Source organism: Falco punctatus (assembly GCF_963210335.1).
Source record: "Falco punctatus genome assembly, chromosome: 9".
Lineage (NCBI taxonomy): Eukaryota > Metazoa > Chordata > Aves > Falconiformes > Falconidae > Falco > Falco punctatus.
In genome coordinates, this window is record NC_137589.1 from 45,268,252 (window position 1) to 45,286,630 (window position 18,379).

Sequence of the window (18,379 nt, forward strand, 5' to 3'; positions counted from 1 at the left end):
ACCCCACGTACCTCCAAGCAAGGGGACAAATCCATGGTGCTCCACGCCAGGGCTGTGCCAAGGGAACCCACCAGCTCCTGCACCATTTGTGTCCTCTGAGCACCCGGGAGCCTTGGCACCACCAACACCCTGCTCCTGCTGCAGCTCCTCGGCCACCCCTGCTCCACCACCAGTACCACACCTGCCCTGCCTGGGTGAAAAGGTGTTTTGAGTTGAGTACAAATTAACTCCAAAGGTACCAGGTCCTTCCCGAACTGAGATGCAAGGGGATAAAGCCAGCTCAGAGCCGAGCTACAGCTGCCAAAGTGTAAATAAAGGCAGAATCTGGTTCCTGCTAAAGCAGCTACAATTCAAACACACTTTGCACATATGCCTTCAAGTTTATTAAGAGCACGCTGTTTAGCTTCAGGTGTGTGTTTAACACTTTCTTGTTTAACAATCTCCTCCTTTTCCCTAATCGCACAAGTAATCCAGCAGTATCTGCTAAAAGAGGGCAAAGCCAAAAGAAAAAGCCGTTACTTTTTTTTTTTTAAATCGCATTATTCATCATAACCTTTTGTAACATCACGTGCTCAGTTAATACAGACGGCACTGAGATTTCCTGGTGTCTCTCACCGATGCACTGTTAGCATTTATTCCTACTATTATGAATTTGCCAGTAGTCCCTATTAATTCACACATGACAGCTAGCCAGGGGAAGGTCATATATTTTCCCCTCACACACAAGATCAGCTCTTCCCAAACTTGCACTCCCTGCATCACTCTCCCTGAGTCATTTTCATCCTCGGGGGTTTCTTTTCTGTTTCAGTTGACATTTGCCTTAAACCTGATTGCGCTTTGGAACAATACTCATAACAAAATCAAATGGGCTTTGTTATTATTTTATCTTAGTCTAATAAACACTGGTAACTTCAGACTCCCTGCAAAAACATGGTTAATTTCATACTGGAGCCTTTTTGGCAACTTTCTGAAGCATTCAAAAAAAGTACTGCAGTAAAATCAGTGTGTTTGGTAATTGCCTGGGAGGAAAAAAAAAGTATCTTGGTTCTCAAAAGTTAATGTTCGCTTCAGAAATCAAATACTTTTGGGCTGATTGCTTCCCTCCTACAGTCCTTAGTATGACTCACTATAGCCCCAAGTAAGTGCCCTCAATTCCGTATTCACAAAGCAGGCACCATTTTCATCTGGTTATACTCCTTTCTCAGTACTTTTTCCCTGCTGGCACCTGAAATTGCCACTGGATTTGAGCGCTTTCTGGTCCTGCGTTAAGCAACATGCCTGGCTCAGGTCACAGGTGGGCTGCTCTTCCTCCTCCCTTTCCTCGAGGAAAACACAGGTAGCTGGAAGTTGGGTTTTGGCAGAGTTTTGCATGGTTTTAAAACGTGTACTGCTTGGCGCTTGTGTTACAGGAGGTGCCGGCAGAAGCACAGGGAGGACGACAGGGAGAGGAGGAGGGTGCTCACCCGTAGGTGCTGGAAGAGTTTGTAAATATCCTGCACACTGGGGGAGCCCCCGGCCTGCCCCACGCAGCCCCCATGCCTCACCAGTTCAAAGGGGAGTTTTGCCAAGGACTTCACCAGAGCTCAGGTTCCATTTCACATGCTGGGCAATGGTGAACTGCATCTTTTCCTCAGCAGTCCCAATTCTCTGATAAGCAAGAACAACAGAAAAGGCAAATGGGAAAAGCAAGAAGCCAAATCCATTAGCTTGGGATGTGCTCAAACAAAGCCCAGCTGAAGCAGAGAGAACCCCGCAAGCCGGGGTTACTGCTGGCGAGTGTTAGCAAGAGCCTGCAAAGGCTTTAATGTTCAGAGAGGTGAGACATTTCATACATACTCTGTGTTATATAATTAGGTGTGACAACATGCTGCAGGCAAGGAGAAGTTTGGAGCTTGCTGGATTCCACGCTGGCTTCTTCCCACAGTGACAACGTTTGTTCCCAAACTCGGGAGTTTTGACATGAAGTTTTGCGCCCATGAGCTCTGCCCCAAAGGGACCATGTGTCATTACACTGAAGAGTTCTCCACCATCCTACCACTGGCACTGAAATGTAGAGATTCCTTGCAGATGGCAATATCTGACTAACGATGGGTGTCCGGGGATGGACCTTGCCCCTGCACGCAAAGGACAGGAGAGAAGGTGGCAGCAACGTGGCTGCGTTACCGGGGACAGAAGCAGAAGTTCCCACCTGTACCATGACAGGGGAAAGGGCAGCCTCCCCTTGCCTCTTAAATATGTTCCTGGACCACCTCCTGCGCCACTCCTGTTTATCTGCTTAAAACTAAGCAAGCAAACAAGATTGTGGAGTGTTTCTACAGGTCTGTTAAACAAGCAAGCATCTCCTGTCTGAGTACACCTGTCTCACTTTCATGTTACACTGACATCACAATTCTTTGAAAAACATATTTAACCTCTTTTATTTTTCTTGCAAAATACACCTTAGAAATGTGGTGCATCTTCAGGAAGCCACATTAAATGGCAGCAGTGCAACAGGACATGCCTGGATTCAATTCCATTTGGACCTGTGGAATGAAGGGGAGGAGGCCAAGATCCCCAAGATCCCTCCCATATTTGCCTGATAAATTGAAACACTCGTCAGTTGATTTGGCAGGTCACCCTGGCCCCCGGCTGAGGCACTCAAGCAGGTTTTGCAGCCAATGACTGGAAGGTCCCGGCTTATGCTGGAATCTGCTGGTTGCCAGGTTTTCTCTGTTTTTTCTTCTTCTTGACCTTGGATACACCAGTGTCCATCCCACTGGAATATTCAGATCGCAAGATCTCAGCGAGGCGATGTTTTCCATGGGTCTTCTTGAGAAGGTCAGACCTGAGGGAAGAGAAGAGGAATTAGATTTCCTTCTCTCTGAAATGCTGCTAGGTGGGTTACTTATTTTACAGCCGTGGAAAGTGACATTTGCGCATTAGCAGAAGAACAGCTTCCTTTTCTTGAGGCTTGATTTGAAATTCTGTCTCATGCAAAATTAGATATTGTTGTGACAGGTTTTCACAAAGGTGGCAAAATATCATGCCGTTTTTAAAAGCAAGTCTTTGTTCTGTACAAATGCTCTTGCAGGGGTGGCGGGGAGAAGGAGGGAAGGTTGTGCGCTGAAGACTGATGAATTAGGTGACACAGCAGTTTGAAAATTATAATAATAATAAAAAAATTCTAACAGCCTTAAGACATCGAACAATGGAAACATTTTATAAACAGAGCTTAAATCCAGAGCTTGAAAACAGAAAAACCCCAAACAAACAAGCAAAAAAATGAAAATGTCAGGAGTCTAAACCCAACAGACTCTTTTCTTGCAGCATCCTGCAGACATCACATGCACCTTGCAGCCTCCCTCTCCAGAGACCAGCTTTTGCAAAGGTAGCTGCATTCTGCCCAGCCACTAAACTCCAACATGGATCTCCCTGTAGCCCTAAACTGCCAGCTATAAATATAAAAACCCACTCAGCATTTTTCCACCACACGTTCTGCCACTGTCCTGCTCTGTAACCTTGGGCAAATCTCATCCTCATTGCTGCTATCACCCTCGCTTATTTAAGCTGCCCTCTCTTCAGTGCAGGACCTGTTGTTCCCTGCCATGTTCCCATGGCCCTGGGCACAACGGGGCAGCCACAACTATCGGTGGCTGCACACCCTGCTCTCCTCTTTATAATAAGGACCAGTAACAGATCCCAAAAATTTCCAGAGAAGTGAACAGAAATCTACCTGTCCCTCTAAATATGAGGGAATTGAAGAGAAGCCCCACATCCACGCCAGCATGCATTTATGACAACACATGGACCTCAGCAATCCTGAAGGTTGATGTCTTACAGCACTGCCTCTCGTAGCTCCCTCCAGGTGTCCAGAACCATGTTAGGGATCACAGGAGAAGGAAGGATTTTTGGCTGCAGCAACAGATCATCCTATTCATTAGGCCAAAGACACAAAGGCAGCAAGGGAAACAAACTCTTGGCTGTCTGGGTCTTTGTTTATGACTGAAAGACTTTTCCCTGAAAAAGAAAGCCTAGAATACACAGGCGAAAAGACTCCACTACCTTGCTGTAGTCTCCATTCTTACATTAATTAAAAGATTCTGCGTTGGCAGAAGTGCTAGAGCCTGGGCATACCAGAGAAACAAGATGCGCAGCCACCGCTCTCTTTGAACCCACAGAAACTAAGGCAAAAAGACAGCACTGCCTCAGAAGGGACTGCGCAGCTCACAAAGCAAAGCCATGGTCAGGCATGCCATCCTGCAGCACCTCCAGCAGCAGATGTGCCTTGTCCCACCGCCCTGCTGAACCCACCGGCCCCAGCGGCACAGAGGATGCTGGGGGGTGCACACACAGTGCCAGGTCAAGGTGTGCCCTCCACCCACCCAGCTCTGCTGCAAAAACTGCGCAGCGCAGCTGTATGCTCTGCTCAACACCCTCCATCACCCGATAAAGTTTCTATTTGACACCTTCCTTGTGTCTCCAACCATTTACTACAGTAATTTGAGGGTTACCAAGCAACAGATCAGTTTACTTAACAACAGGGAACTATCTGCTGCAAAAGGACAAGTAATCCACCAGTAGCTGCCGGGCTGAGTTTCAGCTCAGCAGGGAGGTTGTCCAACGCTTTATTATCAATCAGGTGAAATCATTGCCCAATTAGTAAATCAATACCCCCTGCTGTGGTGATCAGCTGTACAGAGAAAAGCCAGGATGCAGGGAAAAGGGAGGTTTCTCCCTCTATCAGGGCCACAAAAATCAATGGAGCTGTGCTGTGGAACCTGCACTGATCACTGGGAGAAGCAAAGCAGCTGTCAAGGTCCTGTTTAACCACGAGATGGAAGAGCCACAGGCAACAGCAACGGTCTGCAGCGACAGCGTACCAGGAAAAGTGCACGAGGTTGGAATCCCTGGCTGGATTCTGATTCCTGTTATAAACCTGTAAATTTCCCTCTCTGCTCAGCTGGTGAAAGTCTCTGGGGCTCTGCCAGAGCAGTCAAGATAACATCAGCGAGGAAAGGTGCCCTGTGGTTATGAGACAAAGCCCAGGAGAGCAGAGCGAGACCTTGATACTGGCCCTCTGAGCATCCTTGGGCAAGGCATTTAATCTCTTTGGCCTTCATGTCCATTTTTCCACCTCATAACCCGGGATGACCGCATTTTCCTTGTTGCCAGAGGCTGGGTGGGATGTTAATTTAAGAGAGCTGCGTGGTGATACTGGATACTGTGGCAAAAAGCTTCACAGAAAGGCTGTAAAAGTAAGATGCCTTTGCAACACAGACAGAACCCATGTTCCCATCACTGGATAAACACATGGATTGTCAGCATCTCTTTCTGTGATCTCACGTCTAGATATCACATTATATTGAGACCTAATGAGAACACACCATGTTGATAACGGGCAGGGAAATCCCTCCCTCCAAACACAACAGCCAGTCTTTAGGTGGGGAACTACAAACCAGCACAGCTAAGGGGAACTTGCAGGGGAAAAAAAGTTTCACTAATGACCGACCCATCCCAATCTGCTATGACCCATCCCAATCTGCTACGTGCCAAGATTTCAGCAGGGCTTGAAGGAGAAAGGAATGTTCAAACCGATGGGAAAACAGCCACTTTTATTAGCTGGGGGGAAATGCGACAGGAATAGAGAAGTCATAACTCAGAAAATGAAACAGCCCCAACACGTGAGTTAGGAAGAACCTGTCCCTGAACATACGCTGCTTGACTTCTCTGTTGCTGTCCAGCACGCTGGGTGTTGGGTGTGGTGACATACTGGATGCAGAAGCACCACTGGACTACTCCTCTTCTACACGAGATACAGGGCATCAGGACTCCCATAAAGACAGATGGGAACTGGTAAGCAGCTAGAGGAGTGAGCAGAGATGAGGCAGCACCGCCTTCTAACTGCTAGCTGGGGGGGACATCACCCCATCGTTTGCAAGGCTGAACCCTAGACCCAACCACTGCTTTGGGCTTTATGTTCCAGGTACAGGGCAAAAGCCGCATCACCCCAAGATTTATCTAATCACCTCATTATCGAGAGGAGAGAGAGGTGCTTTGCACAGCGAGGAAGGGAAGGCAGAGAGCCTAGTAACTGCTTGGCACTGTCTGAGAAAGCTCCTCTCCTCCTCAGGGAGGCAGAGGAAGAAATAAAAGACCAAGGTTTACAGCTGCCTGCGCACATCTGTAATTAAGCTGCAACCTCACAAAAGCTGGTACCAAGAGCCTCAGCAAAGAGACAATAAGGAAACAGAGGAACTGTCCCCAGATGACTTTGTTATATCCTGAAAGGCCGAAGACCAGGCCAGAGACAAACTTTTGAAGATAAAAAAAGCTCTGCCCTCCTCCAGAAAACTGGAATGATGTCATTTACTCTTTAAACTTGGGAAACTTGTGAATCTTGCTGAATACATAACTGAATGATGAAAAGGCAGGATGGGAGCATCTGGAAGAAACAAGAGAGAAAACAACTGTCCAGTGAAGGAAAGAGAAAAAAAAATTACTCTTTCCTCTACCTCAGTCTCCTTCTACCTCCATCTGCAGAGCCACTCACAGCACGCTGCTCCCCTTCCCCATCCCACTCAGGAGCTGCAATGGTCTGCAGGGGTGCTGGTGCTGCCCAACCCTCCACTGCAGAGGAAATCTGAACAATCTGGACTGCTCTCCTTTTCTGGCCCCTTGACTCTCAACTCTTTGCTTTGCTCAAGAATACCAGAAAAGATGCTAGGCAAATCTTTTTTCACATCATAAAAAAAACCAACAAACAACCCAAAACCCAAACAGGTGAATGCAGCATAGGTGATTTGCCTGAAATCCTCTCGGTTGTTTCCAGCTCTGTCTTCTGCTCTGCCACACAATACCAACTTGGCCACAGAAACCCCACCCAGCTTACACGCAACACACCTTTCAACACGCTCAGTCTGTGACTTCCACACACCTGGGGTCATCGACGGCTTTGTGAGCTCTGAAGACACCATCTGCCGAATTCCACAATCACTAGCAACAAGATGGTAGCGCAACAGAGACTAGACTATGGCAAAAAAACCCCAAGACAAGCATGCTGAACTACACTTTGAGGATGTTCAACATAGCTAAGATCCCGTGGACAGCTACAAGGCACAAACAGAAGAGGAAGAAAAGCGTACACAAACTCTTTGTTTCTATATAACATCCCATTCACGTCCCGAGCACTACTGAGCAGTTCACAAGAATGAAGAAATTTCACCAGCTGATCTCATCCGACTGAATCCGTTACAATGGGCAAACCATGATCCTGGACGTGGAGACAGTCGAACATTCAGGTGTGAAAGGACCAAGTGACAACAGTAAGAAAAGGAACAAGTATCTGACACCATTTTTTGGCTTTCATTCCAAAATTCTAGTGTGTATGTTTCATTGACACACCTGCTTCATTAGAGAATGGCATGACAAGCTGATCTCCAAGCCAAAACCTCCTACGTGCCAGAGCAGCGGTACACATACATGCATGGTTTCTTGGGTATCATTTGATGGCTCAGAAAATGCCTTTGATAGTCTTTTTACCTGAATGGTGAGCAAGCTTGTTCTTAAGAGAGATAGGTGTCTCCTTCTACGCGGTTGGCATTGCTGTCTGCTCCTTTGTCTTAAGCTGTGTGAAAACGTTGGTGCAATGCAGTGCAGCAAGTGTGGCGACCTTTAACCAACTCACAGCACGTGCGGCAACCAAAGGCTCCCACATTGCTCCAGCTGAGGGAGAAGGGGCATAAAGTTCTGATGCATAGTCCCAGAACTCATGGTGTGTCTTTGGAGGAGACAAGAGTAGGTTGTTTCATTTATCAGAAACATTTCAACACGGATCGTGCTATCAATCTGCCTGACAGCATCTCCAACAGCTCTTTGAAATTGTGCCAGCAACAGAGCTGGGTTACCTCTGGGCCAAGGCTGCTACAACACCTGCTTTTTCTACTTAGAGTGTTGGATGAACCATCTGCAGCCAACACAACCCTGTTCGGTTTGGGTTTTCCGTTGTTGTTTTTTGTGGACTGGGGGGCAAGAAATTCATCAGCAATCCTACACTGCTCTCGACAAGTCAACAGATGGCCTAGGTATCTGTTACCAGCCGATGCAAACGCTAGCTTGAGAAGATCAAGGAAAATTATTACCCAGTCAGAACAAACATCAAGCGCTGTTCCAGAACAGTCCGAGCAGAGCAGCCTTCACACCATGGTACGCTAAACAGTAAAGCACATCCTACCCCTGCTGAAGTCAACTGTATTTCAGCTACGCAGAAAGAGACAAGACCCCATGGTTTCACTTTCACTACTATCCCCCGGTCTTCATCCTATGGAGAAAGGATGAAAGCACCACCGGGAGGCTGGGAACTTCCCAGGATTCTTGCTTCTGTCAGGCTCTTTCCCAGCCTAAAGGTCAAAATATATTTCAGAGTGAGCTGATAATTTTTTTGGGGAGTACCAAACGGCACAGAGGTTTTCCAGCCCCCTGTGCCAGCCATATAGGCTCGCTCAAAGAGGGAGCAAAGCCTCTGTGCTGTGGCTGTGGTGGAAGAGGACAGTAATAAAGGGCATATCTGCATGCAGATAACAATCATATGGATTTTACAACTATAAAACTTTAATTTCATAACAGGACTTTGTTATCATGATGTGGTAAGAAGGACTCATCAGTGTCCCTGAACTGCCTTAATGAAGACTGATGGTGATGTCTGCTTTCACAGCAGCCACATCTCCTACTCTAGTTTTTGGATCCATTTGCACTTCAGTCCATGAAAACATGCTCTTACCTGAGCTCCAGTCTGGATTTCTAGAGCAAACTGCCCAAACCAAGTTAAATTCCCTGCCGGCAGAATTCCAAACTTGCATTTTGACTAATCAAGCGATATTAGGAGAGTTGCAAATGGTGCACAAAAACTGGCAGGCAAACTGCTTCTAATAATTAGACAATTGCTGTGCAGGGAGACCCAGCTGCAGCCTTGATTCACAAGCCCTGTCAATAGAAGCATTAGTCTTTCCAAAATTGTCAATGCCAAGACGTTCAAAAGTGGAATCAAAGATATGAGGTAGGAGAGAAGGTAAAAGGCTACTAGCTTTCACCCAAAGGAGATTGCTGCTGTTGCCATGTGAGGGAGGATACACAGGGTTACAAGGTGTATTTCCCACCAGGAGTCTAATTCTATCTGACCACTAAATGCTGAAGAATAAATTAGCACCATAATATTACAGCCAAAACCTTAAGAGCATGATGATATCCATATTCAGAGCGCTGGCAGTGTAATAATGATATGAATCACAAAAAGGGTTGGGTTGGAAGGGTCCTTAAGGATCACCCAGTTCCACCCCCCTGCCACGGGCAGGGTCACCTGCCACTATCCCAGGTTGCCCCAAGCCCCGTCCAACCTGGCCTGGAGCTCTTCCAGGGATGGGGCATCCCCAGCTGCTCTGGGCAGCCTGTGCCAGCGCCTCAGCACCCTCACAGGGAAGAATTTCTTCTTAATATCTAATCTGGATCTGTCCTCTTTCAGTCTAAAGCCATCCTGCCTGGGGGTGGATGAGGAGCCAACTGAGAGAGCTTAGGGGTCAGGAGTAAAGGGAGGGCAAGGCCAGCTGACATCGTAGTGGGGGTCTGCTACAGGCTGCCCGGCCGGGAAGAGCGAGCGGATGAGGCCCTCTACAGACAGACAGGAGCAGCCTCACATTGCCCTCAAACAAGCATCCTGGACACCTTTTCTTGATCCCATTTCAGTTAAGGGTTGGACTTAAACTCTGAAGCATGAGGGGATTTTCACCTTAATTTTTATAGTCACTTTTTGCACATGATGTAGCACCAATGAATACTCATACATAAATTCAATCTTTCTGAGCGCTTGTAGCATCAGAGATATCCTGTGGCGATGAGTTCCACGGAATCTATTGAACTTAAAGATTTACCTCTTGCTTTGTAATGGCTTGAATTCATAAACAAGGCAAATTAAGTGGCAACTCCTCCTTACAGTGAAGCCCTCTGGGATCATACACCAGTCTTCCAGAGTTCAAAAGGAGAAAACAGACCATCGGTCACCACAAAATCCCGTAAACCTCAACTGATCCAAAATGCAAAATATTTGAGTAGCACAGTAATTGCTTGGTAGCACGGCAATGGGTCTTCGGCATCTGCATTGTGAAAAAGTCAAAAGACATGTCTAGCTGGCATGTCAGCCCCTTCCTGTGTGTGCTGCCTCTCTGCAGTGACCGAAAGACAGTTAATCCCTCAATGGAAGTGAGATCAGCTTCCTTGCATCTACTCTTCAGCAAAAGCATGAGCCTAGACACTTACTAAGCTGATGTACTGTAACTTAATATGCAGTATCTGGTTCATGTGCTCATCTCTTACCTAAATAGAGCATTTCAATTTTCCCCAAAAAATCACGAGCAATTATTTTTTCCATCTTCAGATCAGGTTTTGCAAGAACCACTACAGCTAAGGGGCCAGTTGGTTTGCACAAAGAGGTTTAAAAAAATACATGAAAGTTTTACACGTGCATTCAGGATGGGGCTGCTTGCACATCGCAGCACTGAACCATCACACACCTGGCTGCTCTGTCTTCCTGTCTCACCTTCACCAAGCAGGCTCTCTAAGGAGGTGCTAAGCACAAAAGGAGACTTCAAAAGAAATGAAAAGTTTTCTTTGTCCTCTTAAGGAAACATTTAATGATTGCTTTTGCCCCACTTCCAACCTGGACTGCCTGTTCTTTATTCTCTGGGCAGGTGCTGAGAGATGAGGCTTTAGTGAGCAGACTGATTAAAACCAAGTATTGGATGTTTGGAGACAATGTGTAATACGACAACCAACACTCATAGCATCACGTGAGAAATATAATTAAAAAGATTGCTCTGTGACTACGCTGTTGTAATTTCAAGCCTTGCATTTTACAATCAAACCCCATTTGTCTCCTAAATGGCAGGCTAAATTCTGCTTTCTGCTTTGTCAGTGTGAAATCAAAAGAAATTATTTGTAAGTTAACAGTACTATCTTGAATTTATGGTAGTGAAGACTGAATTTGAATCTATATTCACTTTCTCTAAGCTATCCTATAAATACTAATATCTCTCCCCCCCCCCCCCCCTCCTTCTTCTTTTTAAAGCACACACAGAGAAAGCTGATTAGAAGCAAGTTTCACAGGCGAGAACAATTGTTGCACATCACAACTCTGGCTATTTCTGCAGGGTCTTAACTTTCCAGATGCTCACAGATTTGAAATCTGCAGCTTGAGCCACGACAAACCTGTGCAAAATCTGCCCACTTTCCCTGAGCTGCAATTATATGATCCACGTGCAAATGAGATTTCAAATCACTCTCAGACCATTTGTTCTAACACCTCCACGTCCCCCAACTCCACGCATCCTGTGCATAACCTACCTACTGTATCTTGAGCTTGTCTGTACTATAATAGGATGAAGACTTGGGGAGGAGGAACGCTGTCTAAAAGAGGTTCGTAACAAGGGAAAAAGTAGCTCTAACAGAGTAGCAACATCATAGGAACAGAGAGAGGCATTGTTGCAGGCCAAGTAATCCTGTGACACGCTACTGTCAGTCATAGCTTGACACCCTGCTGGGCCAGCAAGACATCAAAGCCCACCCCATACCATCTTACATGCTCTTTATCGGCTAATCAGGCTATTCTTCCTGAAATAAAGCTCCGTTAAATCCCCTGCTCACAGGGGCATTCCCATCCTGTTGCCCATCTGCTGGTGAGGGTCAGCTGAAGCAGGAGGCAGATCGGTGGCCTGTCCCTGGTGGCTTCTCAAAGCAGGACAATGCGGTCTCTAACTTTTTCATTTTAAAATCCCTTCCCCTTGCATTCCCTGCCCCCACCCCCCCCCTGATATGTACATGTGCAAGAGATGTCACCAGCCCAGGAACAATTATGTGGATTAGTGCTTTAATCGCAAGGCTAACGTTTGCTAATAAAGTTTGCAGCAACAATTACATGGAAAGAGTCACAACTGATACTGATAAAAGAAAAAAAGATTTTCCTCTTTTGAATTATTGCAGTGATTTTACTGGCAAGCCAGAGGTTCATATCCTGCTGTTGTGCCAGGGAAGTCAGTGAGCCCTTAACATTTGTAATCTCAAAAGGGAGGATTACCTACCCTGTGAAAGGAACTCATAGCAGCAAGGATTGGATGTACTGAGCACCTTCAGCTCCATTTCAAGCAGAGAAGAAGATTCAGGGCTCTGCTCCTCCAGAAGCATCAGGAGTCTCAAATTCCTTACACAGGGCAGGAGTACCCAGGAACAGCCCTGTCCGTGCACTAAAGGGGAAAGAACTGTAACCCTAGGTTTGCCACAAATGTTTCTTGGGAGATTTCATATGATTTTGCAGAAATACTTGTGCCAGAACTACTTAAATCTACAGGCAGCAGAGCACAAGTTTGTAGAAAGATCATTTCTACCAACAGACCTGTGCTTTGATTTGGGCTTCTACTTACATAACTACAGTCAATCATACAATTAATAACTAAAAAAAAAAACCAAAAACACTGTAGTCCTCCCCTTTCCTTCAGGTACTAATCTAATGTCGTCTTATGAAGCTGCATCTGACCATTCTGCAAGGATAGACACAATTTGTCCTGTGGCAAATCTGACAGCCAGGAAACTGCTGGTGAACTACAGGAGAAAGCTTACAAAATACTGCTTGTCTAGTGTAGAAAAGGTGATAAAAAAAGGCCAGAGGAGGCCACAGAAGGCCTTTAAAGACAGTAAGACACATGCTTTGCTCCTGATGCAGTGCTATTTGTCAAGACCAGGAAGGAAGAGACTATCCTGAGAGATAAATCAGCACTCATACAGCCTCGCTCAATGCACAGGACGGTCAACTTCAAATTTGAGAACTGGAAATATTAATTTCTCTGCTATTTCCTTGACGCTTTTATCATCCCATGCCCTACACCAACAGCAAGTACTTATAAGCACAGCTGTATCTGTGAGAGCCTTTCCCTACACAGGGATGAGGACAGAGTTGCTACGGCAGTCAGTTCTGAGCCAGGGATCACAGTCCTCTGTAGGACCATGCAACTGGAAGTGGGGATGCAAACGGAAAATATCTGGCAGCTTCTACTACAAAGATGCTTGGCCATGACAACAGGACTGCTGCTGGAGCGACCCGTGCAAGAAAGAGAACCACTCCAATATATGGAGAGCCTCATGCTTCACTCCGGAACACTGCCTGTACCCTTCCTCATCCTTCACAGTCACTTGAGTGAAGTACAAATAAGTAAAAATTAGGCTGTTTCTGCTCCTAAGACTCATAGAAGATGGTGTTTTTCAAGTGCTCAGAAAATTGAAAAGCTGCAACAACACGTAGGCTGATCTATATAGGTACATCTACAGAATTAGCAGCTTCCTTCAAAAAACAGCATCTTTATCAGAAGTCAAACCACAAAGTGAGCTGCTTGGTTTGGTTTTGTTTGTTGCTTTTTGGGTTTTTTAAACTGAATTCCCACTCAAATGTCCCAACTAAGTTGTTTTAATAAATGTAATATTTAGGCTCCCTAAAGCCATTAGAAAAAGGGGAATGAAACAACAGCTCAGAGAGCAATGCAACCTAAAGTGAATGGTTCACCATGATTTAGCCTCTTGGGAACAATCAGACATGATGTGCCCATGAGCCGGGCTACACAATCTTTGAAGGTCCCTTCCAACCCAAACCGCTCTATGACTTGATGATACCTGGAGCAAGCATAACAATCTTGAGGAGCAAGGTACACCACAGGTTGCAACACGGTGTTCCTCAGCTCAGGAACATCAAGCTGGCCTACCTTTTTCGTCCTGGTTTGGTTTTCTTCTTTGAGCCTGCAGTAGGAAGAGCAGTCAGGTTCTGGGGGGCATCTCTCAGGCCAAAGCTCTTGGCCACGTGACCCAGGTGGAGAGATTTGATGTGGAAGATGTGCTTGAGGTTCCTGGGATAGGTGGTATAGGCACAAAGGAAAGACTGCAGTGCTGTGGAGAGGGAAGAAAAAAAAAAAGAAGTGAATTCTTGTTTGCTACTGCATTTTTATATATATACACTTAAAGGTTCAGCTGTTCCAGCTAAAAGGACATTGGTCTTGTCCTTTGGGACACCTTCTGGTCAGCAGCTGGTAGAAAAGGTTGGTACGTTAAAAATTTGAAGGTTGTATAGTATTAGTAGAATCCCAAAAGGAGAAGGTAGGTGGTGGAGAAGCATTAGGAACTGAAACGAAGCTACATTAAGTTGCATTAGGTTTGCCTCTTGCAGGGATGCCCCTTCTGCCACAAAGGGTGATGGCTGTAGCACATCTCACAAGAAAAGTCATTGACATCAAATGGTAGCATATAAGGGGAGAGAGGGAATAGAGATACAGGGATGAAGAGAGGGAAAGAGAACCATGGAGATGGCATAAGAAGACTCCTCTGGTATTACAGTCCCAGTAGTCCATGCATTTTTCACCAGTTACCAGCTAGTCCCTTATAAATATCTAAGAGCCAGATGGATTTCCTGACTATCATCACAGTGAGAACAGAGCTCACCTTCTCAAAAGGGAAAAATAATAGAATTGTGTGCAAATTTCCCTTCACATCTTTATATTCCTGTAATGCCCTTCCCTCAGGGCTCATTGCTCTAAAGACGATCATCCACTAAAATGAACGCTACCACTGCTCCTCCACATACCCAGAGCATTAACTACACCCAGGCTGTCCTCTCTGCTATGGGGAATAGAGGGACTTTTAGTAAGGAAACTCTACGGCTCAGAAAATGTTTCCCTTCAATCCCCCGCTGCTCCTCTGCTTGCTAAACCTCCCGTGGCCCCCCAGCCCTCACTGTGCCACCTCCTGCATCTTCCTCTCCCTCTCGACCCCTGACAGCAGCAAGCTCTAAACTCTAACCTCTCCTGCCCTTGCCTGTTGAGCCACTGGACCGGCAAGTTTGCCCACAGCTTATGTCTAATCTCTTGGCAGCAGCTGGAGATTGGAGTTTATGAACAGTAATAAAAATGTCATTTTAGCAGATCAGCTCCTGGAAGGACCCAGGGAATCCATCAAAGCTCTGTTTACTGAGTAAAGCGAACTCCTTTTCCCAATCGATGAGAAGAAAAGATTGAGTTTTTTGCACCTTCTTCCCAATTTCACAGTGCCACTCTTTTAGAGGCATCTGAGCATCAAGAGACCTGTGTTTTCCCAAAAAGAGAATACTAAATTCCAAATACTCCATCTTGGTGTCTCATCTGAAGGCCATCTTTCCGAGGGCTTATAAACCAGCTCAAATGCTCTCAAAAAACCCTATTCTGCTGCTTTTTTTCATAAAGTTATTGGCCAAATTCACCTGCTATGAGAGGTGTAACTCTTCAAAAGGAACAATACTAACTTGCTCCTGCTCCAGATTTGGTCCCGTTGGAGCTTATAGAGCTGTATCCCACAGCATTGGAAATGGTTGGTACTAAGGATCCTGTTATTATGAAGGCTGAGCTCACCTCCCACAATTCTTCAGACAGTGCCAGCAGCCTTTCCTAACTCCCCAGATCAGAGTGAGAGAATCAAAGTGCCAAAGGCCCCCCTCTTCCCAAAGCCCTGCCAGACAACTGCCCCATCTGGTCTGAGTCAGGGCCCCCAAAACCAGGGAGAGCTGCATGGCACTAACCCAGAGCTGAACTAACAGCCCTGCCGCACCAGCAGGATGAGACCCCAGCGCATGCAGCTGCCTTACCCCTGAGGAGCTCCGAGCTGCTAACGCTCATTACAGCACCCGTGAGATTGAAATGAAGACCTTCAATGGGTGTGATTCTTTTAAAAATCTTCAATATCGGGTTTTGAGACCTCTCAGTGTTGTCAGAGTCACGTTGTCCAGCTTTTATTATAGCCGCCAAATATCAAAAGCTTTATTTTTCAAAAAAGTTGAAATTCTTTTATAATTTTGTGATCAAAGAGATAGCGCTTTATGAAAACAATTCAAAAAGACTGGTAACAGTGCTGGTCAGGCCATAAGTCACATAAAGGGTCCCTCATCTTAATGCCACAGGAGCAAACTGCCTGAGCTGTTGGAGGTTTTGCCACACCAACAGGAGTAAGGCAACGTGTACAGGCATGGGGTGGGATTCAGGCTTGCACTCATTTAAGAGAGTGGGTTTAGATTTGTCCTTTGCACCCGTGCATTCCCACTTCTCTATAGGAAATGTTAAGTGTGGGAAGTTAAATAAAAAAACCCAACAAGGCACGCTACACATGATGGTTAGCTAGGTTTTGTTTGTTTGTTTTTAACAGGGGACAAGAGGGTAACGAGATATGGAAGTGAGACAGGTGACATAACCTGTTCACCACGCACTCAGCTGGCAGCCAGCTCCCAGCGCCGGCCCCAGAGCACAGCCGCAGCCGCACGGTCGGATAAACTGGTGGAGGCATTCTGCCAGCGCCCAGAGCATGCGGGAACAGGAAGGAAGGATGCACCCAAACCGGCACGGATTCAAGCACCGTGCCACAGCAGTGGGCTCCTGTAACTCTGCTGTCCTTCCCGACCCACGGGTGCTGATGATGGAAGGGATGAGGCAAAATGCTCAACTATTGGCTAAAAAAGGGGGAAACACAGAGGAGAAAAGCAGGGTTTGCTTCTTTCACCTTTCTGTAACTCCAGCGGCATGAAGGATCGGAATCTCCTAAGCTCTACCTGTCCCCACAGCTCCAAACCCGAGTACCCATCACCACATAACCCTTTGGTGAGGGTCCTCTGTTTCCCAAGAGGAGCTCCACACTTCACGAGGCTCGTCCTGCAGGTAGCGGGGCCCAGCTGTACCCCTCCTCCCACCCTCACCACCGACCAGTCAGTCAAGTCTGAAGGGCAGCACCTTCACTGAACCGTTTGATTTGAGTTTGGAAAACACGGGACTGAGAGGCAGAAGGGGTGAGTGGGCAGGGAGCCACTCGCCTTTTGAAAGCGGGCTGCAATGGAAACACTGCTTATTAACATTGACTAGGTCAGAAAATGGGGGAAAAGAGAAAAAGAGAGAGAAACAAATGCATCTCTGGCACAGTTTCCAATTGATTGTCTGCCATGAAAGCAAAAGCCAGCTGCCATGTTAATTATTCATGATGCCTGGCGCAGAGGGGAGGAAGAGGGGGCTTATGGAAGCCACTCAGCAGTGGAAAATTTGCATATGTAGATAGCAGAGTAGGAAAAAGAGGTGGAGTGCTCCTGTACAAGATAAATGGGATGCACAACATTTCAGCATTTCCTGATCTATTTTCTATACTTGGCTGTGGCTAAAAAAGTTACTAGTGCTGAGGTCAGCAACAAGTGTGCAGAGAGGATGTGTGTGCACGTAGTGACATACGCTGTAGAGAGAGAAACCACAGAGGTTTTCAAAGTGTGACCAGAGCCATTCAGATGTTCTCCTTGTCACAGTCATTTCAGGTTTGAAGTTTGCATGGGGTATAAGGAATCCCAGGGGAGCAACAAGAAGCTCATCCATGCAGAATCAAGGATTATGATCATATTTGTCCCACACCTTGAGATTGTGGACTTGAAAGTGCAGCTATAAAAGTAATTACACCAGTCAAGTAGCACAACACACCTGAACATGGGTGCAAGCTGCTCGTGTAGCAAGCATCTAACATTTTCACTGTAGGAGAAAGATACTTTGAAATCCTGATGAAAAAAAAAAATAATCAGCACTGCAACCACTGAAGCAGGGTAAAAATCAGTTCAGTGAAATGCAGTAGCAGGAGGTAGAGCAAAGAGCGGAACAGTAGGAACTCAAATACCTCGCTCATCAATACGGCCGTGCATCATTAAAAGCATGCAGAATAATTTTGGGTAAGCAGGTAGTTACAGTACAAACTCTAGTAGTTCTGCTGTGTCATCACCTAACAGATTAGTACAACGTTCAGAAAAGCACAGCACCTTTGACCTCTTGAACAATCACTTTGCATGATTCCAAACAATTTTAATGCTGAGCTTAACTTCCAACTTGAGAACAGCCTTCCCTTACCCAGTTTCAGTGATGACACTGTACAGCTCAAAGGCCAATTTCCCCATTTGGTTTTGGGGCCCTTAGTATGTGATTTACACAGCCCATGTGGTACACTTGTACACACACGCATACAGCAGGTAGATATAATGGTAAACAGAAATTACGTAGACCATTAAAATTCATGTCACCAGGACCCCTCCCTCAAATCTAACTGGCAATGCTGCAGAACTGAAATCAACAGGATTTCTACACAAGCTCAGACAGCAGGATTTGACTCAGATCAAAGTAACAAATGAGGTGAAAAAGAAAACCCTCCGAAAGGGAGGAAGGTGGGAAGAGGAGACTCAAAAAAAGGGGAAAGGCACTAGTGCTACGTATTGTGAGCAAGAATGGTTTAGTCTCTTGCATAAAGAATTTGCATTTTGTGTACTCGTCTCAATACTGAATAA

The 18,379-nt window shown here is 46.1% G+C and overlaps 1 protein-coding gene across 8 annotated transcripts in view; it reads right to left on the reverse strand.

Moving 5' to 3' along the window:
• Positions 1 to 2,389: 2,389 nt before the first annotated feature.
• The window catches only part of DDX31 (DEAD-box helicase 31), a 50,631-nt gene continuing 34,641 nt past the window's right edge, over positions 2,390 to 18,379 (reverse strand). For 7 of the 8 annotated variants that reach the window (XM_080402993.1, XM_080402991.1, XM_080402996.1 and 4 more), the window contains 2 exons: positions 13,770 to 13,950; positions 2,390 to 2,824 (listed from right to left, as the gene is read on the reverse strand). In XM_080402993.1, the coding sequence (XP_080259119.1) occupies positions 2,677 to 2,824; positions 13,770 to 13,950 (329 nt within the window). In that variant the 3' untranslated portion in view covers positions 2,390 to 2,676. The remainder of the gene's footprint in view (positions 2,825 to 13,769; positions 13,951 to 18,379) is intronic. The other variant, XR_013930553.1, reaches the window with a different exon arrangement.